Source organism: Schistocerca cancellata, chromosome 2 (genome assembly GCF_023864275.1).
Source record: "Schistocerca cancellata isolate TAMUIC-IGC-003103 chromosome 2, iqSchCanc2.1, whole genome shotgun sequence".
NCBI classification, from domain to species: Eukaryota; Metazoa; Arthropoda; class Insecta; order Orthoptera; family Acrididae; genus Schistocerca; species Schistocerca cancellata.
In genome coordinates, this window is record NC_064627.1 from 187480265 (window position 1) to 187503775 (window position 23511).

Here is a 23511-nt window from a genome sequence, read left to right on the forward strand (position 1 = left end):
CCGGGGCAGCAGTCGACCACTTTCTGTATCCATAAAGGCCCGTACAGGACGTGCAACATGAGGTCGTGCATTATCCTGCTGAAATGTAGGGTTTCGCAGGGATCGAATGAAGGGTAGAGCCACGGGTCGTTAACACATCTGAAATGTAACGTCCACTGTTCAAAGCGCCGTCAATGCGAACAAGAGGTGACCGAGACGTGTAACCAATGGCACCCCATACCATCACACCGGGTGATACGCCAGTATGGCGATGAAAAATACACGCTTCCAATGTGCGTTCACCGCGATGTCGCCAAACACGGATGCGACCATCATGATTCTGTAAACAGAACCTGGATTCATCCGAAAAAATGACGTTTTGCCATTCGTACACCCTGGTTCGTCGTCGAGTACACCATCGCAGACGCTCCTGTCTGTGATGCAGCGTCAAGGGTAACCACAGCCACGGTCTCCGAGCTGATAGTCCATGCTGCTGGAAACGTCGTCGAACTGTTCGTGCAGATGGTTGTTGTCTTGCAAACGTCCCCTTCTGTTGACTCATGCATCGAGACGTGTCTGCACGATCCGTTTACAGCCATGCGGATAAGATGCCTGTCATCTCGACTGCTAGTGATACGAGGCCGTTGGGATCCAGCACGGCGTTCCGTATTACCATACTGAACCCACCGATTCCATATTCTGATAACAGTCATTGGATCTCGACCAACGCGAGTAGCAATGTCGCGATACGATAAACCGCAATCGCGATAGGCTACAATCCGACCTTTATTCAAGTCGGAAACGTGATGGTACGCATTTCTGCTCCTTACACGAGGCATCACAACAACGTTTCACCAGGCAACACCAGTCAACTGCTGTTTGTGTATGAGAAATCGGTTGGAAACTTTCCTCGTGTCAGCGCGTTGTAGGTGTCGCCACCGGCGCCAGCCTTGTGTGAATGCTCTGAAAAGCTAATCATTTGCACATCACAGCATCTTCTTCCTGTCGGTTTAATTTCGCGTCTGTAGCACGTCATCTTCGTGGTGTAGCAATTTTAATGGCTAGTAGTGTATGTTTTGTAGAGCAATCCTTTCAGATTAAGAGTTAACGTAGTACCAAATGCCACAGTCCATTGTGACCAAAAACCACGTTGCAGCCCTGCGAAGTTTCCTGCATTGTATAGACTGTACGCTGTATGCCGCTCCAGCTTTCAGCCTTTCATCCACGACACGTATTTGCCGTTTGTTTGGCAGTTCCTGTTGGCAGGACCGTTCTTGCACCGCTGCCAACCTTTACAATCCTTTTTCGTCTGGCTGGTTCTTTTTTTCCACTCGCATACATGGATTGCATGCACACGTAAACATCCCCGAATACATTTGCACGCACTCGCAACTCCATCAGCCCAACAAGCCATAAATTTACGGGTATAAATTCGATTTTGAAAGCCATTGTAACGAGAAGCTTCGTATAACTGAATTTTAAGCAGCACTAGCGAGACTAAAAATGAAAGAAAAGTCATGAATTGGAATCAGAATTGTCTGCTGTGGCGCAGAATTAAAACCTAGATGTTGTTTTCTTCAGTCAGAAGACTGGTTTGATTGAGCTGTCCATGCCAGGCTACGATGTGCCAGCCCGTAGTTAAACTAGTCGGCTCAAAAATATTGAGGGTGTATAAGGGCATGGGTGTTTCCTATCGGTGTCTCTAGCTCCGCTTATAGCATGCAGTTCTCAAAAAAGGTGTCCACTGTATTTCTTCTATACTAACGTGTTACTTTTCACCGATGTTCATTATTCGTTTAGGAACTTTACCCTAATTTGCGTGTAATATATTTTTATGACTATGCACTGATTTTTTCCTTCCGTAATTGTGTGTCTTTTTTGGTAAAAATTGTTCGTATTTAATACACATCTATCTGAAATGATTTGCGGATGTATTTAGCATACATAAATTTGTGATTGTACTTCTCTTTGACTACATGCAAAAAAAGCGCATGCAGAACGAAATGTATCTGCGAATTATTGAACACGCCTAATTATGAAATCAGTAATTAAGGCCGGATCATAGCTCCACCGTTATGCCCAGCGCACTGTAACACAGGGACTAGTTTGATAGCAATTCATCGTTATTAAAAATTGACTTTTGGATTTCCAGTGGAATGACAAAAAGTGCATTTGCTCGTGTAACTCTGTCGTGAAGTATAGCTTATACGAGGGTTGGAACTTCAATAGTGGCAACTATTTATTCACAACCGATACAAAAGAGTTACATGTTTACACCTGTTACTGTCCTTCAAAGCAGTCGCCAGCGATGTGGAAGAGATAGTATACCGTTAGCAGAGCCTTTTCTGTTGATGGTGCTAATGGAGCGGTCTGCTGCATTCCACATCGCTGGCAACGGGCTCTACACAACGCTGGTTGAAGGACAGTAACAGGTGCAGACATGTAACTTTTGTGTATCGGTTGTGAATAAATAGTTGCCACTATTTAAGTTGCAACACTCGTATATTAATAGTTATTTCCCACTTGTGTAGGGAGAGTCATGATTTGCACTATTTAGATCGGTTTTACATGGACGCTACACACATAATCTTTTCGAACAGATTACACTTTAATACAAAGGATACCTGATTTTAGTTTCGGCAGTACATAAGAGTTTTTCGTTGGTAATAGGAGTCCAGATGTGTAGCAAAAGCTGCTTCTGCGCGACACATTATTAACTGGAGACGACTGTACATTCATTGAGTGGTAACAGTTTGCAGGTGGAAATAGACAATAATGCGCGGCGGACGAATGAGTCTCGTATTTAGTTGGCGACGTCAGTGGTGACTGGACACGATTAAACCATTACCATCCTTTTTTTTTAAATATAGCGGCGTCGTACCAGGTTAATCGTAATTTGTGCCATGATAGCGGACGTATCTTGACATTTTTCTTCGCTTTTTATATTCTGACGCCCGTAGTCAATGTAGGCGTAATAATCGTCAAAGTTAACGTAGTATTTCCACACTATGTAAGTCAGTATGTGTCCTATAATCTATGCTGCCGCATTGTTTTTAGAGCGTGGACAGTGGAGCGTCTCTGAATAAATACGCTCCTTCACTTCGATATAATTTGGGCTTCTTTGGTCTGTAATTGGCAGTTTGCGCCGCATTTGTTGTGGCGTCATTTCCACACGCAAACCTGCGAATGACGGTATCCATCGCTTCCAAATCTCACATGCTGATGTGGGGAAGAGACAACTCTTGTTTAGTTCCTCGTTTGTCAGTGTGTTGTCATTTACAATGCGTTACCACTGTGACCTTACGGATTATTGTACATTTGGATTGTAGACTTTTCTCCACATGATATTTCACTTCAGTCAAGAATTCGTATAGTATAGAATTGGTTGCCGGTTTTGGGGAGTTGCTAATCTTCTTTTCTTCTGTCTTCTGTACTCCATATAGTACAGCCTGAAGTAGCGGATTAACTGAAGATACCGGTGATGTATTTCGCAAAGCTCCATACTGTCTGCTAACCATGTGACTGTTAGCCTTGCGCCCCGGCCCGTACTCGAGTTCTAGGTGTCCGGTTTGATTTCATCCCATCAAGCGCAACTTTGAATGCAGTAGGTATGCTGACAGTATATGATCATTTTTTTCAGGGGGCAGTCAGCATCAGAAATATATTTTGAGAATTTTTGCTGTAGTGTATTTCTTATTTATTACAGCCGGTTTCCGTTCTCGACCATCATCCAGTTAACTGTATCAACAGACCACATAGGCCTATAACAGACAAATCATTGTGTGTCATTTAGGAAAAAAAAACAATAAAGACTTCATATGTCATACATAGTCCCCATACGGGACAGTTCTTGAGTTAAATAAAAATATTCAGATGTGACACACTGTGGCCCATTAAATGACAGGAGAATAACTTGATGCTATGATTCCAGGCGCGATCAAAACAGGCATGAGAGATACATGACCAAAGTTATTACATGCCAAACAAAGATACAAACGCCGGCCGGTGTGGCCGAGCGCTTCTAGGCGCTTCAGTCTGGAACCGCGCGACCGCTACGGTCGCAGGTTCGAATCCTGCCTCGGGCATGGATTTGTGTGATGTCCTTAGGTTAGTTAGGTTTAAGTAGTTCTAAGTTCTAGGGGACTGATGACCTCAGATGTTAAGTCCCGTAGTGCTCAGAGCCATTTGAACCATTTGAAAGATACATGCATAGCAATTATCGGATCGAAATAAATAGTTTCATATAATAAGGCAATTCTACCATAAAACAATTGACATGAATACAATGGTGACAACAGTTACAACAAAAACGGTCTATACGCACAATAGTAATGTTCCACATCTATGATACAAACTGAAGCAATCACTAGGATAAAAAACATAATTCTATTTGTGTAACAGCTATCTCCTATGTCTTTCATCTTCGTGATTATATCATGTACGCACTGAGATTCAGTGCTATTGGAAAAAAAGAGTGTGAATTAATATTATTTCACCATTTTGTTGTGATTGTCGTCTCATATTATCCATTTCTATTGTTTTAATATTAACTGCTTGGTTTGTATCTTTGGTACATAATTTCTTTAGTCATGTATCGTTCACGCCTGTTTTGATCGCGCCTGGAATCGTAGTATCCAGTCATTCCTCTGCCACTGAATGGGCTACGTGTTCCACATTTGAAAAAATTATTCTTTTCGATGTACACTATTAGTCTGACTGTTCTCAAGGAGTTCCTCGTATGTGGAACTATGTACGACATGTGACGAATTTATTGTTTTCTGTCGTATGTAACACGAAATGGTTAGTTGGTTACATGTGACCTTGCTGTTCGTTTTTCCTACATTGTGTTTTCTTTGCATTACGTTGATACACTTGCCTGGATGCCGGTCGAGGACCGAAACTGGTTGTGCATAAAACAGTACTATATTATATTTTTTATTTGTGACAAATATAATACAGTACTGTTTTATGCATTTCACAAAATCCTATATACAGTTTGTTGTTTCTGCGTGTCAAGATTTGGAACAGCAACTTAATAGAATTAAATGTGACTCTTGGGGAGAAAAAAGAGGCGCTAATTGTCCTGCGGGTCTAAGAAGTGTGTATCAGGCCAGAACTACATGTTAAAGTTGACAGCTGGGCGTATTTTTTAATATCAGTTGTATTCTTCTTTTCGCGGATTTTTGTTGCTTTTTATACACAGCAGGGTATTTTTGGAAACCGACTCGCGATTCAAATGGTTCAAATGGCTCTGAGCACTATGGGACTCAACTTCTGAGGTCATCAGTCCCCTAGAACTTAGAACTAGTTAAACCTAACTAACCTAAGGACAACACACACATCCATGCCCGAGGCAGGATTCGAACCTGCGACCGTAGCGGTCTCGCGGTTCCAGACTGCAGCGCCTAGAACCGCACGGCCACTTCGGCCGGCACTCGCGATTCATCTTACCGAGAAAACACACAAACGGCCACAACGGCGAAATCTCGCTGTTTAATTTACGCGTGAGAAAACAACCACGCAAAAGCTGTGATGCAAATACGTGGAGCGCAGTTTCGCTGCTGTTGTATAAATAAATTTGTTTATGTGACAAGTATTTTTCTTAGCTGCTGACTTAGTCGGTGGACATGTTTCTTGTTTTTCTTTTTCGTTCACATTAATCTCTTTTTCCCTTCTACTATTTGCGCAGATGCTTTTAATGACCGGAAATACGTTTGCATGAACATGCATCATATTCCTATGGTCCGTGACTATATAAAAAGAGAACATGTAACTGAAGTGCTGTGTTAAAAACTTTAAAAACTTCGAGAAAACATCAAGGACAACATTAATTTCCTTTAGTCTCACATGCACACAGTACTTGACTGACAATACAGTATACAGTAACATTGGTGCCGCTGCAACAGTTTAGAATATCAATATGGCGCGGCGAGCGCAAAGGACTTGTAAACAGCTGTGTATTTACTGATGAAACAGTCTTGAGAAATGCTAATAAACTGATATAACTACGTTACCTTTAGAGTTTCGACATAGTGGTCAATACAGGCGTCGTGTTTAGCGTACTTTTTCATGGAACCGACGGAAGGTACAAGAAACGTATCTCAGTGCAAGCATAACTAGAAACACCTTACTTTTGCTTTTGTAATGTATGTAAGCCTAGATAATTATATTGCGATTTGCCGTATCAGAAATACTGGAAATGTTTAAATAGTTCTGTATATTTTAAGCGGTTTAATAAATCTAACATTAACAGACGTAGCTCAGTGACGTGTTTTATATAGTTTTGATCAACTTTTATTCCAATAGTATGCTCGTTATGAATGTGCTCCTACAATTAGAATGTGCTATATGTCGTTGATAACTAGTATCTTTATTCATGTGAGTTTTCTATTGAAAACTACAGTCTGCTTTAAACATGTGTACATCTAACCTGATCTTCTTCTCATAACACCATTCTACAATATAGTGTCTAGTGTTAAACGCAACTAGTACACAGGTACTTGCTCAACTGCAGAACGTATTTAGACCACCTCGTAAACCTTAACAACAACATTTCGTTTGAGAAAATCGTAGTAGTACCATACACAGACTTCCTGATGTCACCAAAAGTCAGGCTTCAGTAAAAGATGCGTCTTGGTAGTCTAGTAATGTACACTCCTGGAAATTGAAATAAGAACACCGTGAATTCATTGTCCCAGGAAGGGGAAACTTTATTGACACATTCCTGGGGTCAGATACATCACATGATCACACTGACAGAACCACAGGCACATAGACACAGGCAACAGAGCATGCACAATGTCGGCACTAGTACAGTGTATATCCACCTTTCGCAGCAATGCAGGCTGCTATTCTCCCATGGAGACGATCGTAGAGATGCTGGATGTAGTCCTGTGGAACGGCTTACCATGCCATTTCCACCTGGCGCCTCAGTTGGACCAGCGTTCGTGCCGGACGTGCAGACCGCGTGAGACGACGCTTCATCCAGTCCCAAACATGCTCAATGGGGGACAGATCCGGAGATCTTGCTGGCCAGGGTAGTTGACTTACACCTTCTAGAGCACGTTGGGTGGCACGGGATACATGCGGACGTGCATTGTTCTGTTGGAACAGCAAGTTCCCTTGCCGGTCTAGGAATGGTAGAACGATGGGTTCGATGACGGTTTGGATGTACCGTGCACTATTCAGTGTCCCCTCGACGATCACCAGTGGTGTACGGCCAGTGTAGGAGATCGCTCCCCACACCATGATGCCGGGTGTTGGCCCTGTGTGCCTCGGTCGTATGCAGTCCTGATTGTGGCGCTCACCTGCACGGCGCCAAACACGCATACGACCATCATTGGCACCAAGGCAGAAGCGACTCTCATCGCTGAAGACGACACGTCTCTATTCGTCCCTCCATTCACGCCTGTCGCGACACCACTGGAGGCGGGCTGCACGATGTTGGGGCGTGAGCGGAAGACGGCCTAACGGTGTGCGGGACCGTAGCCCAGCTTCATGGAGACGGTTGCGAATGGTCCTCGCCGATACCCCAGGAGCAACAGTGTCCCTAATTTGCTGGGAAGTGGCGGTGCGGTCCCCTACGGCACTGCGTAGGATCCTACGGTCTTGGCGTGCATCCGTGCGTCGCTGCGGTCCGGTCCCAGGTCGACGGGCACGTGCACCTTCCGCCGACCACTGGCGACAACATCGATGTACTGTGGAGACCTCACGCCCCACGTGTTGAGCAGTGTTAAAGACTGCGATGGAGCTCCGTATGCCACGGCAAACTGGCTGACACTGACGGCGGCGGTGCACAAATGCTGCGCAGCTAGCGCCATTCGACGGCCAACACCGCGGTTCCTGGTGTGTCCGCTGTGCCGTGCGTGTGATCATTGCTTGTACAGCCCTCTCGCAGTGTCCGGAGCAAGTATGGTGGGTCTGACACACCGGTGTCAATGTGTTCTTTTTTCCATTTCCAGGAGTGTATGTCGGTGTTCAGTCCTGACCGCTACCATCTCTGCTTCGTAAATTGGAGGCCGCCCGCTGAAGTCGCGCCTCAGGCGTGAGTGTAGATTTTAAATGTATCTTTCGTGGGAATGTTCTCTGTAGAATCAGTATTGAGGCTTGTGTGTTCTGATTATAAATGAGGCAATATCTGATGCAAAGATGGTAAACTTTAAAACAGTTGATATGGCTGCACAACCTGAGCTCACCTCCTTGAAATAGCACACTTGTTGTTTTCGAATTGGTACCAGGCGGTCATGCAACGCTCCACCGCCGACATGAGTCATGGCACTGGAGTTGTGTGTCTGTACCAGTCGCTTGTGTGGAGTCAGCTCAATAAGACAAGTCGACCCGGAGACATGACAGAATGGCAGAAAGAGCCTGTCGTATTTGAACGTGCCCAATTTGCTGGTGTACCATCAGTTTGGGCTGCCCAGCTGTTCTACACGGAATGTTGTGTCACTCGCAGCCATGTTACACAGCCTAAGGACAGTGGTCGTATGTCAGCCCTACAACTGATACGAAACTTCTATCGCCTCAACGTAAGGGCTACCTCTCTTTGTGTTTGAGAAGAGGAACAAGATCTCAACCATATATTTGTACAGTGTCCTCGGAACAAGTGTCCCATAAACGTCCTTGCAAGTAATCTTTGTCTCTTCCAGTCAGAGAGGTCACAGTTCGTAGTAATTGACGGAAAGGCATCAAGTAAAACAGAAGTGATTTCTGGCGTTCCCCAAGGTAGTGTTATAGGCTCTTTGCTGTTCCTTATCTATATAAACGATTTGGGAGACATTCTGAGCAGCCATCTTCGGTTGTTTGAAGGTGACACTGTCGTTTACAGACTAATAAAATCATCAGAAGATAAAAAAACTGCTAAACGATTTAGAAAAAGTATCTGAATGGTGCGAAAAATGGCAGTTGACCCTAAATAACGAATAGTATGAGGTCATTCACATGAGTGCTAAAAGGAACTCGTTAAACTTTTGCTACACGATAAATCAGTCTAATCTGAAAGCCGTAAATTCAGCTAAATACATAGGTATTACACTAACGAACAACTTAAATTGGAAGGAACACATAGAAAATGTTGTCGGGAAGGCTAACCAAAGACTGCGTTTTATTGGCAGGACACTTAGAAAATGCAACAGACCTACTAAGGAGACTGCCTACACTATGCTCGTCCGTCCTCTTTTAGATGGTTCAAATGGCTCTGAGCACTATGGGACTCAACTGCTGAGGTCATTAGTCCCCTAGAACTTAGAACTAGTTAAACCTAACTAACCTAAGGACATCACAAACATCCATGCCCGAGGCAGGATTCGAACCTGCGACAGTAGCGGTCTTGCGGTTCCAGGCTGCAGCGCCTTTAACCGCACGGCCACTTCGGCCGGCCCTCTTTTAGAATATTGCTGCGCGGTGTGGGATCCTTACCAGATAGGACTGATGGAGTACATCGAAAAAGTTCAAAGAAAGGCAGCACGTTTTGTATTGTCGCGAAATATGGGGGAGAGTGTCACAGAAATGATACAGGATTTGGGCTGGACATTATTAAAAGAAGCGTTTTTCGTTGCGACGGAATCTTCTCACGAAATTCCAATCACCAACTTTCTCCTCTGAATGCGAAAATGTTTTGTTGACACCGACCTACACAGGGAGGAACGATCACCACGATAAAATAAGGGAAATCAGAGCTCGTACGGAAAGATATAGGTGTTCATTCTTTCCGCGCGCTATACGAGATTGGAATAATAGAGAATTATGAAGGTGGTTCGATGAATCCTCTCCCAGGCACTTAAATGTAATTTGCAGAGTATCGATGTAGATGTCATCCGTTCCTAAGCAGCCTCCAAACCTTATTACCATCCAACGATATTGCAACGTATAAGATATTGTACGAGTTCGTTAACATCAAGATACAGCTCCCTGCGCTACTATTCTAATGCTCCTGGTACTTGCAAGACCAAAGCTCAATTAACTACCACGTGTTACAGAATATGGAACGCTCAGCCCCTAAATTTATGTTACTATGTACCTCCTAGGTGTACATGTGTGAGGACTGGTATGTCTATACGTGTAGCTGCAATGCACAATTCTGATTCTTGGAAACTGTTCTGTTGTTCTGTCAAGATAGTACTTTTAGACCCGCACAAATATTCAATTCTCTCTCCGAAGTTTTTGGAACAATTCTCAAAGGACATACGAAGAACATTTTATTGTTAATTTAGATGTATAGTCTTTAATGTGGTCTGAATTCGTAATATCCCAAGTGTGTACCAACGGCGATTTGTTATTTCTTATTGTGTTATTACCAGTAGGGTTTTTGTAGTATACTACTAGTGTGTATCCCGTATTCCATTTTCGTCTTGTCTACTCTTTTTCACATACTCTGATTGTAAATCTCGTTTTATGTTGAATGATTCCTTTGTTAATTCTGTGTGACATCGTACCAGGGTGAGGCTTAAAGAATATCTACCATGAACTGTCAGAACCAGTTGTAATATAACATTTCCTCTGATTAGCTGGCTGTATCTTTACGTTCCGAAAACCAAGAAATAAAAAAAAAAGCAGCGGTCGTAAAGAGATTCAAACAGACGAGAGTCACGCCTTGTCAATGACAATCGGTTTCAAATCCGACAGGAATTGCTGTTGTCAGTGATTTCACGTCCATCTCACCCGGTTTCCGAGCGAACATTGCGGAACGAACTGCTGTGAATGCGCGTTTGGAGTCGGGTACCACGCAAAGTACCATCGCTCACAGCGGGTACAAAGCTGCATGTCTTCAATGGGTCAAACAACACAGAAACTTAACGGTAGCTGACAGGAAGCTTGGAGCGGTGTCCAGAGAGTCTCGATTTTTCCTCATTTCAAATGATACAAGGCGTGAGTACACCGATGGCCCAGTGACGTGTATGGAGGGGGATGTAGTTCAAGGTGTAGTTAGTTCTATAATGTTTTGGGGATTTTTACGTAGTATGAATTGGGACCTCTCATTCGGGTTACGGTGAACATGAACAAGGACGTTTATTTCAGCATTCTCGGAGACCAAGTGTTGCCCTTTCTTCTGCATCTTCGTGATGAGCATTTCGTGGACACCTTCGACTTCGGAGTTGACAACAGCCGTATTCACAGGAGGGGGTTGTGGTTGTTTTGAGGGAAGAGACCAGACAACAAGGTCAGCGGTCTCATCGGATTTGGGAAGGATGGGGAAGGAAGTCGGCCGTACCCTTTCAAAGGAACCATCCCAGCATTTGCATGGAGTGCTTTAGGGAAATCACGGAAAACCTATATCAGGATGGCCGGACGCGGGATTGGACCGTCGTCCTTCCGAATGCGAGCCCAGTGTGCTAACCACTGCGCCACCTCGCTCGGTGTTCACAGGACTGTTACGCGTACGTTCCTGGTATGATGTACACTCTGGCACCCTACCGCACCCCGATTGACACGCTGAATAACCCGATCTTAATTCCGTAGAAAATGCGTGGGACCATCTGCAACAGTGGGTGAAGCTTAACAGTCAACGTCCCCGCAGTTTATTAGCTCTGCGGGTTCTAATTATCAGTGAGTGGCTTCAGCTGGACGTGGCATACTTGAAGAAACTTGTAAACTCGGTTGGTGAAAGGAGGTATACAGCAATCAGTCGCAACTTGTGTTTATTGGTAGCAGAACTAGTTTCGCTCACTGATTGGCCATCTTCAGTGCTACAAGTAATACTGGAACGAAAAAAATCGCAACACAAAGAAGAAGTTGTGCGACATAACTGAAAGTTGATTGACGTGTTTCTACATCTGAAAGATGATATCTATTCAGACTCCGCGCCAGAGTAGCGCTGGTAGCACTTCTATGACGGTGTAAATCAGACTTGCTTTAAATATACTCTGTATCGTTCCTGAGCGTTAGTTACCTCTGAGACTGGACGTAGTGAGACGATGATAGTCAAGAATGCTTTTAAGGCGGAGAACACCATTATAAACACCTCATTTTGTTTGAACGAGATCGTACAATAGTACCACGAGAAGCTAGATGTTCCTTCTGCTATATTGCAAAAAGACTTGGCAGGGATGTAGCCACTGACGTGATTGCTGGCTGCGGTGGTCACGAGAATGTACGGTCGCCGTAAGACCGGTCTCCGGATGGCCACGTAACACTACCGAGAGGGAAGTCCATCGTGTTCGGGGTAGGACTCTGGCGCATCGTACTGCACCTGCAGCAGCAATTCGAGCAGCAGTTGGCACCTCAGTGACACAACACCTGTTACAAATCGGTTACTTCAAGAACAGCTCCGAGCCAGAAGCGTTGTAGCGTGCACTCTTACTGACCCCAACCACCGCTGTTTGCTTCTTCAGTGGTGTCAAGCGAGAGTTCATTCGAGGGCAGGGTGGAGGTGTGTTGTGTTTTCTGATGAAAGGTGATACTGCCTCGGTGCCATTGAGGCCAGTTGAGGACCTGCAACCAACTTTTCTGCGCACAATACTCAATAGGACTACACCTTTAGTTATGGTCTGGAGTGCGATTTCGTATGACAGCTGGAGTGCTCTCGCGGTTTTGCCACGTATCCAGAGTGCAAAATTGTACGTCAGTCTGTCGATTCGACCTGTTGCGGAACAAACACTGGTAGCATTTACTTCTGTAAAATATCTGGGAGTACGGAACGATTTGGAGTGGAATGATCATATAAAATTAATTGTTCGTAAGGCGGGTGCCAGGTTGAGATTCATTGGGAGAGTCCTTAGAAAATGTAGTCCATCAACAAAGGAGGTAGCTTACAAAACACTTGTTCGACCTATACTTGAGTATTGCTCATCAGTGTGGGATCCGTACCAGATCGGGTTGACGGAGGAGACAGAGAAGATCCAAAGAAGAGCGGCGCGTTTCGTCACAGGGTTATTTGGCAAGCGTGATAGCGTTACGGAGATGTTTAGCAAACTCAAGTGGCAGACTCTGCAAGAGAGGCGCTCTGCATCGCGGTGTAGCTTGCTGTCCAGGTTTCGAGAGGGTGCGTTTCTGGATGAGGTATCGAATATATTGCTTCCCCCTACTTATACCTCCCGAGGAGATCACGAATGTAAAATTAGAGAGATTCGAGGACGCACGGAGCCTTTCCGGCAGTCGTTCCTCCCGCGAACCATAAGCGACTGGAACAGGAAAGTGAGGTAATGAGAGTGCCACGTAAAGTGCCCTCCGCCACACACCGTTGGATGGCTTGCGGAATATAAAAGTAGATATAGATATTGTGCTGCCATTCATGAACAGCATTCCAGGGCGTGTTTTCCAGCAGAATAACGTTCGCCCACATACCGCTGTCGCGACGCATCATGCTCTACAGATTGTCGACATGTTGCCTTGACCGGTTCGATCACAATATCTGTTTCCAATGGAGCACATATGAGACAATATCAGACGACACCTCCATCATCATCAACAACCAGCATTAACAGTCCGTGTATTGAGCGACCAAGTGCAACAGGCGTGGAATTCCATCCCACAAACTGACCTCTGGCAACTCAACAATACAGTGCATGCACGTTTGCTTGCTTAAATTCAACATTCTGATGGTTATGGCAGTTATTAACGTAGCATCATTTTCACATTTTCAATGGCTTATCTCGCGTAAACATTAACCTGTGATCTTGCAATGTTAATGTGCTACCTAGACAAATGTATTCCACAAATTTCATTACCCTGCATTAATTATATTTGCCGTTGCAATTTTCTTCCGTCAGTATACAATCGCTCACATGCTATCTTTCACAAAGAAGTGGATAGTACATACCAGCAGATAAAGTTGGCACATTTCAGCCGTTATTTGGCGTAGTCCCTCTTCCACTATACACGTCAGACGTTCAAATTGCACTGTGGCCGCTGTTTACAGTTATCTCACACCTGGCGTCATTATACGTCATACATGACTATGAGGCCCTCTTCACATGCGCCATGGTACAGTAATGCATTGTATTTATGTACTTTCTTGTTGAAATTATCACAGAAATAGCAGTTTTGAGCAAATATATTTTTATCGGTATACAACAGAAGCGACTACAACAGTGTGTGATGTCAAAGCTGTAAAAATTCTTTCCAGTCAAAATGGTAGTAATGTGATCTGTTACATTTGGGGTGCACGTAATTGCTATTCATATTGTAGCAAACAAGTACACCGCGTATAAATGTGCACTACTGGCCATCAAAATTACTACATCAAGAAGAAATGCAGATGATAAACGGGCATTCATTGGACAAATATATTATACTAGAATTGACATGTGATTACATTTTCACGCAGAACAACCACCTCTGGCCGTCCTAACGGCATTGCTACGCCTGGGCATTGAGTCAAACAGAGCTTGGATGGCGTGTACAGGTACAGCTGCCCATGCAGCTTGAACACGATACCACAGTTCATCAAGAGTAGTGACTGGCGTATTGTGATGAGCCAGTTGCTCGGCCACCATTCTCCAGACATTTGGTAAGTTGGTAAGAGATCTAGGAGAATGTGCTGGCCAGGGCAGCAGTCGAACATTTTCTGTATCCAGAAAGGCCGGTACAGGACCTGAAACATGCGGGCGTGAATTACCCTGCTGAAATGTAGGGTTTCGCAGGGATCGAATGAAGGGTAGAGCTACGGGTCGAAACACATCTGAAATGTAACGCCCACTGTTCAAAGTGCCGTCAATGCGAACGAGAGGTGACCGAGAAGTGGAACCAATGGCACCCCATTCTGTCACGCCGGGTGATACGCCAGTATGGCGCAGACGAATACACGCTTCCAATGTGCGTTCACCGCGATGTCGCCAAACACGGATGCGACCATCATGATGCTGTAAACAGAACCTGGATTCATCCGAAAACAATGACGTTTTGCCATTCGTGTACCCAGATTCGTCGTTGAGTAGACCATCGCAGGCTCTCCAGTCTGTGATGCAGTGTCAAGGATAACCACAGCCATGGTCGTAGGTTGTTGTCTTGCAAACGTCCTCATCTGTTGACTCGGGGATCGAGACGTGGCTGCACGATCTGTTACAGCCATGCGAATAAGATGCTTGTCATCTCGACTGCTAGTGATACGAGGCCGTTGGGATCCAGCACGGCGTTCCGTATTATCCTCCTGAACCCACAGATTCCATATTCTGCTAACAGTTATTGGATCTCGACCAACGTGAGCCCAACAGTGTCGCGATACGATAAACCGCAATCGCGATAGGCTAGAAACCGACCTTTATCAAAGTCGTAAGCGTTATGGTACGCATTTCCCCTCCTTACACGAGGCATCACAACAACGTTTGACCAGGCAACGCCGGTCAACTGCTGTTTGTGTATGAGAAATCGGTTGGAAACGTTCCTCATGTCAGCACGTTGTAGGTGTCGCCACCGGCGCCAACCTTGTGTGAATGCTCTGGAAAGCTAATCATTTGCATATCACAGCATCCTCTTCCCCTCGGTTAAATTTCGCGTCTGTAGCACGTCATCTTCGTGGTGTAGCAATTTTAATGGCCAGTAGTGTATCTAGAAACATTGCACACCCCCATTGGTTTCTATAAAACTCAATAAGAACAGTTAAAAGTGAATTATATTAAAACCACAACTTTAGATACATCATAGGCGCACATAGTGGTGCTTCTATGAAGTAGTCACCCACTTCGTTTTATAATTTCGGTAATTATGCATCGCCACCAGTACTAAAACAAACATAAGATACAAACGGATAATGAAATAAGTACGCTGAGCACTTTCAGGTTCCAGATGGCGTCAAAGAAGAAAAAAAAATAGAGAGAGAGAGAGAGAGAGAGAGAGAGAGAGAGAGAGAGACTTGTTGACTCTCCTCGCCGGATTGAGACCAATATCAGGACTGCAGCCGCTGCCCACTGTATTAACGTGGCGTCTTCTGTCGCAGACTACTGCAGACTTTTTTCCGGTAAACTTAGAAGCTGAATGCCAGTTCGTGGAATGAAACATGCTTCATTTCACTGTTTTTGTGTAACTTACAGCTTCGTAATTACTTGTACTTACAAAGTTCTCTTTCCGTAAGGAAGGCGTGCAAAAGGAAAACGATCCCCAGTTTTTACTACAAAAATATCGAAGGTGATTCTATGCCTTTTTATGTAAGTATGAAATCAAAGGCCTTTTTCAGAAAAAAATTATAGCGTGTGAAATAAAGTAAAAACTTTTGGTGCTGTTTCTAACAGATTCTTGCAGCGTAATTTAGACGATATTTTAGTGAACTCCTCGTGATGTTCTCGCAGCGTGTGACAGTCTGAACAAAATTTAAAATTAATATTGGAACATTACATTTATAATTCTTGTCTTTTTGCCTACATTTTCAGGCAAAATTGGCTGTGACTGCAAACGGCTTTCCGTGACGTATAACGTCGGAGTTTAGCGTTTCCGCTCCAGTGTTTTGGAAGCTCATGATGCTGTAAGGAATATACGAATCTTGCCAATGTGTAAGCGGCATGTAATATAATCCCACTGGAAACAAGAGAATTTAATAACATCTGATATACTGGGGAACGTAAAACGTAGGGGGAAAAAAGTATCGCATCGAGTTAATAATAAGCGTGAGCCTTATGTGGATTGGCTTTTAGCATACAATTATTCTGCGAATTTCAAGCGTTCTTTGTTGAAAATATTACAGTTTGCAAAATAATACCAGGATTCAGTTTTATATGGTATCACGTATCGTATACTTTCGCTATGGGAAAAAAGTTTCTAAAATCATAACGTGGGATCCGATTAATTTTCAAGTCACACTCCCACTGACCAGCGTTACACAGGTTATTTGTGTGCAGTATCTCACGTGATTTAAGGACAATTTTGGTATATATTTACTTCCGCAGATAATCATCGATTTCTAAGTCAGGTCACGTCTGGATGGACTATATAGTCTACTGTACACAGGAAAGTAGAGTTCTTTTGCCTGATAATTTGTATGCTCCAAAAATTATTTGTGTGCAGTTAGATGGCTTGCAGTTAGATAACTCAGGTAATCGAAGCGTCTTCGGTAGTAATTTTAATGTGCGAAATTCAAACGCTGTTTGATCCTTAGGGTTTCAAGTTGAGTTTCATAGGCTGGCTAAACTTAATGCGTAAGAAATGTTTAGTTCCGACAAGATTCGAGTGTTGCTGAAGTTTGTATCGCCTCACCTCCATCACGTGCCACCATTCAGTGATGGCTGGGTGAGTTGACAGACGGATAACATTATACGACAAACTGTCATTAAAAATTTATAAATTATTTATAGTCAGAATTTCTACGTTTATTTTTGGCATAAAATGACAAAAATATCATCATCAAACTGAATGGTGATCTGAGTGCCACGGTGCGGGCTGTATACATCGCAGGACGCTGAAACATTGTAGGTACTTTCATTAATCGGCGCGCTCGCGGAGTGTGTAGAAACAATAATAGTTCTACTTTCTGCCACCAGGTGAAAAATTACGCTGTAAGCAAACAGAATGTGTGTTATTTCCTGGTTTTGACGTCAGTATGTAGTTTTTCGCTTGGCGACGCGTGTTAATTTCTTCTGTGAAGTAACCGTTGGCGTAAAGGGTTAAGAAGGTTCAAGTTTTCCGTAGGAAACGCAATGTCTATTGAGAAGGAATACCGTGCACTGCTACTAAAGTTCTTTTACCAGAATGGCAGCAATAATAACACTGCGTTGCGGGAATATGGCCTGAGAAGATGCCCCGTGTCAATAAATGGGCTAAAGAATATGATCTTGAAATTTGAAGAAACAGGTGTATTAATGTGGTCCAGCAGGGCGAGGGAGTCGGCCATTCCCACGGCAGTGGGGAGTTGCTGTAGCTGTAGCCGACGTGCAGCACATGCTTCAAATTCTGCAGCCAGTGCTCGAGCTGCGTCACGGGAATTGTTTCTACCCCGATTAGCAGTTCAAAAGATTTTATGGCGCATTTTACTCTGATATCCGTACAAGATTCAGAATGTGCACCAAATGAAGCCCCAAGATAGACTACAACGCCGTGACGTAGCCGGCTTCGTTTTTTTGGCACGCATGGAAATGGATGACATGTGGCAGGAGAGTATTCTCTGGACGGACGACGCACATTTTACTCTGCAAGGTGCTGTGAATGTATAGAAATGTCGCCTGCTCCGCCACATATTGTGCAGGAGCATCCACTGTCTGGCTGTATGGTGGGATTTCACAAGCTCCTTCATTCTCAGTCCGTTTCTCTTCGAGGAGATGACACCACGCAAGCCTGTTAGGTGCACAGGACCTCCTTATGCAGCTCGTGAGTCCAGCTTTGCAAGAACACAACCGTGTCCACACCATTATGTTCAAGCAACATGTCGCTTACCAGGCGAAAGATTTACTTCGAGAAATCTTTACATCTGTATCATTTCTCGGCAGTTTCCAGGTGTGTGGCCTTCCAAAAAAATGGTTCAAATGGCTCTGAGCACTATGCGACTTAACTTCTGAGGTCATCAGTCGCCTAAAACTTAGAACTAATTAAACCTAACTAACCTAAGGACATCACACACATCCATGCCCGAGGCAGGATTCGAACCGGCGACCGTAGCGTCGCTCGGCTCCAGACTGCAGCGCCTAGAACCGCACGGCCACTCAAACCGTGTGGCCTTCCAGATCACCCGACCTAAAACCATGTGACTCCTAGTTGTGGGGATATCTCAAAGATCATGTCTGTCAAGGATGTATCTGGACTCTTCCTGATCAGAAGGACAGCATACGACAACATACACCATGTGACCAAAAGTATCCGGACACCTGGCTGAAAAGGACTTGCAAGTTCGTAGCGCTCTCCATCGGTAATGCTGGGATTCAGTATAGTGTTGGCCCACCATTAGCCTTGATGACAGCTTCCACTCTCGCAGGCATATGTTCAGTCAGGTGCTGGAAGGTTTCTTGGGGAATGGCAGCAATTCCTTGGAGAATGCTCGAAATTTGGTGTGTTTATATGCACAAGTACTATTAATGAACATTTGGTAAATATTTGTCCAAAAATACTTTTGATGACTGCTCGCATAGCATCGGTTGTTTCCGTAACACAAAATAAATGAAGCCATCATTTCCTTGTTCAATTTAAAAATTTTAGAAGTCTAAATCGCTTGAACGCAACGTATATCGGTTGTGTTATACAGAAGCCAAACTGTCCGCAGCTCGTGGTCTAGTGACTAGCGTTGCTGCCTCTGAATCACGGCGCCACGGCTTCGATTCCCTGCTGGGATGGGGATTTTGTCTGCTGCCTGGGGACTGTTTGTGTTGTCCTCATCATTTCATCACCATTCGTGACAGTGGCTAGATTGGACCGTGTACAAATTGGGCTGTGTAAAAATTGGGACTTTGCACGGGTGCTGATGACCGTGCAGTTGAGCTCCCCACAATCCAAACATCATCACAGAAGCCAAACTGGAAAAACGCGAACAACAGAATGGCGAATACTGAAAATTCTCGAACCCTGGTCTGCTGCTTACTAGGCAGATGCTCTTACCACTACGCCATCCGGACACAGTGGTCACCACAACCGCACGGATACCCTAGCACGCCTCCCATCAGACCCATATGATCAGCTTATACGATGTACTACAGATGTAGAGCCCCTGCTAATTAGCTTCATTACACTACGTTTGTACATGGGCTGAATAAAAATTAGTAGCAATACGGTTGTAATTCATACTAGACTTTGTGACAGACTTTCACCATATTACATGCCCTCAATATAAGCACCCAGCATCTGGATCACCCCCCTCCCCCCACAGAGATGGAAGGTGTCGTATGCCGTCAGCGCATCCATATCTGTCGATGACTCCCAAGGAACGCCCTACGGTACAGATGATGTCGTCTGTTGTACAGAGCGCCTCGAAGAGGTTCCTTCATTGTGGCGAACATGTCGTAATATACGGATTCATATCGGGCGATTACAGTGGATGTTCCAGTACCTCCCACCTTACATACTCAGAAACTCCTGCATGTGGTTTACTTCGCCGTGTGGCAACGTGCATTGTGGTGGATGATGATGGGATGCACTTCCAAAAGGAAGCATTTTTCTGCACTCCGATCACGTGCCACTTCAATCTTGATCCACACACGTTGTTCGTGTTTTCTAAACATACTGTTAGGGTGCTTGAACTGGCCTCCCGCACTTTGACAGTACACACAGCGACTGACTAAAACATAGCTGACGCCGCTTGCTGCGTTAATTCAGCTGACCTTCTGTGATCATCTACAGACAGCGGGCATACCATATGTCGCACATGTTCCTTGTTATGTCAGTGTAATCACTTTTTATCCGACGCAAGTACACTACTGGCCATTAAAATTGTTACACCAAGAAGAAATGCAAATGATAAACGGGTATTCATTGGACAAATATACACTCCTGGAAATTGAAATAAGAACACCGTGAATTCATTGTCCCAGGAAGGGGAAACTTTATTGACACATTCCTGGGGTCAGATACATCACATGATCACACTGACAGAACCACAGGCACATAGACACAGGCAACAGAGCATGCACAATGTCGGCACTAGTACAGTGTATATCCACCTTTCGCAGCAATGCAGGCTGCTATTCTCCCATGGAGACGATCGTAGAGATGCTGGATGTAGTCCTGTGGAACGGCTTGCCATGCCATTTCCACCTGGCGCCTCAGTTGGACCAGCGTTCGTGCTGGACGTGCAGACCGCGTGAGGCGACGCTTCATCCAGTCCCAAACATGCCCAATGGGGGACAGATCCGGAGATCTTGCTGGCCAGGGTAGTTGACTTACACCTTCTAGAGCACGTTGGGTGGCACGGGATACATGCGGACGTGCATTGTCCTGTTGGAACAGCAAGTTCCCTTGCCGGTCTAGGAATGGTAGAACGATGGGTTCGATGACGGTTTGGATGTACCGTGCACTATTCAGTGTCCCTTCGACGATCACCAGTGGTGTACGGCCAGTGTAGGAGATCGCTCCCCACACCATGATGCCGGGTGTTGGCCCTGTGTGCCTCGGTCGTATGCAGTCCTGATTGTGGCGCTCACCTACACGGCGCCAAACACGCATACGACCATCATTGGCACCAAGGCAGAAGCGACTCTCATCGCTGAAGACGACACGTCTCCATTCGTCCCTCCATTCACGCCTGTCGCGACACCACTGGAGGCGGGCTGCACGATGTTGGGGCGTGAGCGGAAGACGGCCTAACGGTGTGCGAGACCGTAGCCCAGCTTCATGGAGACGGTTGCGAATGGTCCTCGCCGATACCCCAGGAGCAACAGTGTCCCTAATTTGCTGGGAAGTGGCGGTGCGGTCCCCTACGGCACTGCGTAGGATCCTACGGTCTTGGCGTGCATCCGTGCGTCGCTGCGGTCCGGTCCCAGGTCGACGGGCACGTGCACCTTCCGCCGACCACTGGCGACAACATCGATGTACTGTGGAGACCTCACGCCCCACGTGTTGAGCAATTCGGCGGTACGTCCACCCGGCCTCCCGCATGCCCACTATACGCCCTCGCTCAAAGTCCGTCAACTGCACATACGGTTCACGTCTACGCTGTCGCGGCATGCTACCAGTGTTAAAGACTGCGATGGAGCTCCGTATGCCACGGCAAACTGGCTGACACAGACGGCGGCGGTGCACAAATGCTGTGCAGCTAGCGCCATTCGACGGCCAACACCGCGGTTCCTGGTGTGTCCGCTGTGTCGTGCGTGTGATCATTGCTTGTACAGCCCTCTCGCAGTGTCCGGAGCAAGTATGGTGGGTCTGACACACCGGTGTCAATGTGTTCTTTTTTCCATTTCCAGGAGTGTATTATACTAGAACTGACATGTGATTACATTTTCACGCAATTTGGGTGCATAGATCCTGAGAAATCAGTACCCAAAACAACCACCTCTGGCCGTAATAGCGGCCTTGATACGCCTGGGCATTGAGTCAAACAGAACTTGGATGGCGTGCACAGGTACAGCGGCCCACGCAGCTTCAAGACGATACCACAGGTCATCAAGAGTAGTGACTGCCGTATTGTGACGAGCCAGTTGATCGGCCACCATTGACCAGACGTTTTCAGTTGGTGAGAGATCTCGAGAATGTGCTGGCCAGGGCAGCAGTCGAACATTTTCTGTATCCAGAAAGGCTCGTACAGGACGTGCAACATGCGGTCGTGTATTATCCTGCTGAAAGTAGGCTTTCGCAGGGATCGAATGAATAGCAGAGCCACGGGTCGTAACACATCTGAAATGTAACGTCCACTGTTCAAAGTGCCGTCAGTGCGAAAAAGAGGTCACCGAGACGTGTAACCAATGGCACCTCATACAATGACGCCGGGTGATACGCCAGTATGGCGATGACGATTACGCGATTGCAATGTGCGTTCACCGCGATGTCGCCAAACACGAATGCGACCATCATGATTCTGTAAACAGAATCTGGATTCATCCGAAAAAATGACGTTTCGCCATTCGTGCACCCAGGTTCGTCACTGAGTACACTATCGCAGGCGCTCCTGTCTGTGATGCAGCGTCAAGGGTAACCCCAGCTATGGTCTTCGAGCTCATAGTCCATGCTGCTACAAACGTCGTCGAACTGTTCGTGCAGATGGTTGTTATCTTGCAAACTCAGGGATCGAGACTTGGCTGTACCTTCCTGAACCCACCGATTCCATATTCTGCTAACAGTCATTGGATGTCGACCAACGGGAGCAGCAGTGTCGCGGTACGATAAACCGCAATCGCGATAGGCTACTTTCTCCTCCTTACACGAGGCATCACAACAACGTTTCACGAGGCAACGCCGGTCAAGTGCTGTTTGTGTATGAGAAATCGGTTGGAAACTTTCCTCATGTGAGCGCGTTGTAGGTGTCGCCACCGGCGCCGACCTTGTGTGAATGCTCTGAAAAGCTAATCATTTGCATATCACAGCATCTTCTTCCTGTCGGTTTAATTTCGCGTCTGTAGCACGTCATCTTCGTCGTGTAGCAATTTTAGTGTCCAGTAGTGTATTATGGCATTTAAGCTGCTCTGGCCTGACACGCGATTCCTTGTGCGCAGGTGAACGGCGATGCGGAGTGGGAGTTCGAGGAGATGGTGCTGGAGCGCGGCGGCGCGGGCCTGGGCTTCAGCATCGCGGGCGGCACCGACAACCCGCACGTGGGCGACGACAGCGCCATCTACATCACCAAGCTCATCCCGGGCGGCGCCGCCGCCGCCGACGGCCGCCTCCGCGTCGGCGACACCATCCTCCAGGTCAACGACGTCTCCGTCGTCGACGTGCCGCACGCCGCAGCCGTCGACGCGCTCAAGCGCGCCGGCAACACCGTCCGCCTCGTGAGTACTCTCTCTCTCTCTCTCTCTCTCTCTATCTCTCTCTCTCTCTCTCTCTATCTCTCTCCCGTCTCTGTTCTGATCTTCTCTCCTCAGAGGTAGGCCTGTTGGAAGGGCCGGCACAAGGCCAAAGCGGCCCGCCGAAGGAGCCAAGCTGAAAGGTCACTATTGTAGCCCACCTGCAAATATTGTATCATAAGTAGCGAAAACGGGCACCGGTCAAAGTGTACGATAATACAGTGTCCAGCCGCGCGGGATTAGCCGAGCG

General features: G+C 45.9%; 1 protein-coding gene across 3 annotated transcripts in view; it reads left to right on the forward strand.

The window, feature by feature from the left end:
- The window catches only part of LOC126161504 (disks large 1 tumor suppressor protein), a 935475-nt gene that overhangs the window by 340558 nt on the left and 571406 nt on the right, over positions 1 to 23511 (forward strand). For all 3 annotated transcript variants that reach the window (XM_049917405.1, XM_049917407.1, XM_049917406.1), the window contains one exon: positions 22971 to 23246. In XM_049917405.1, coding sequence (XP_049773362.1) covers positions 22971 to 23246 — 276 coding nt within the window. The remainder of the gene's footprint in view (positions 1 to 22970; positions 23247 to 23511) is intronic.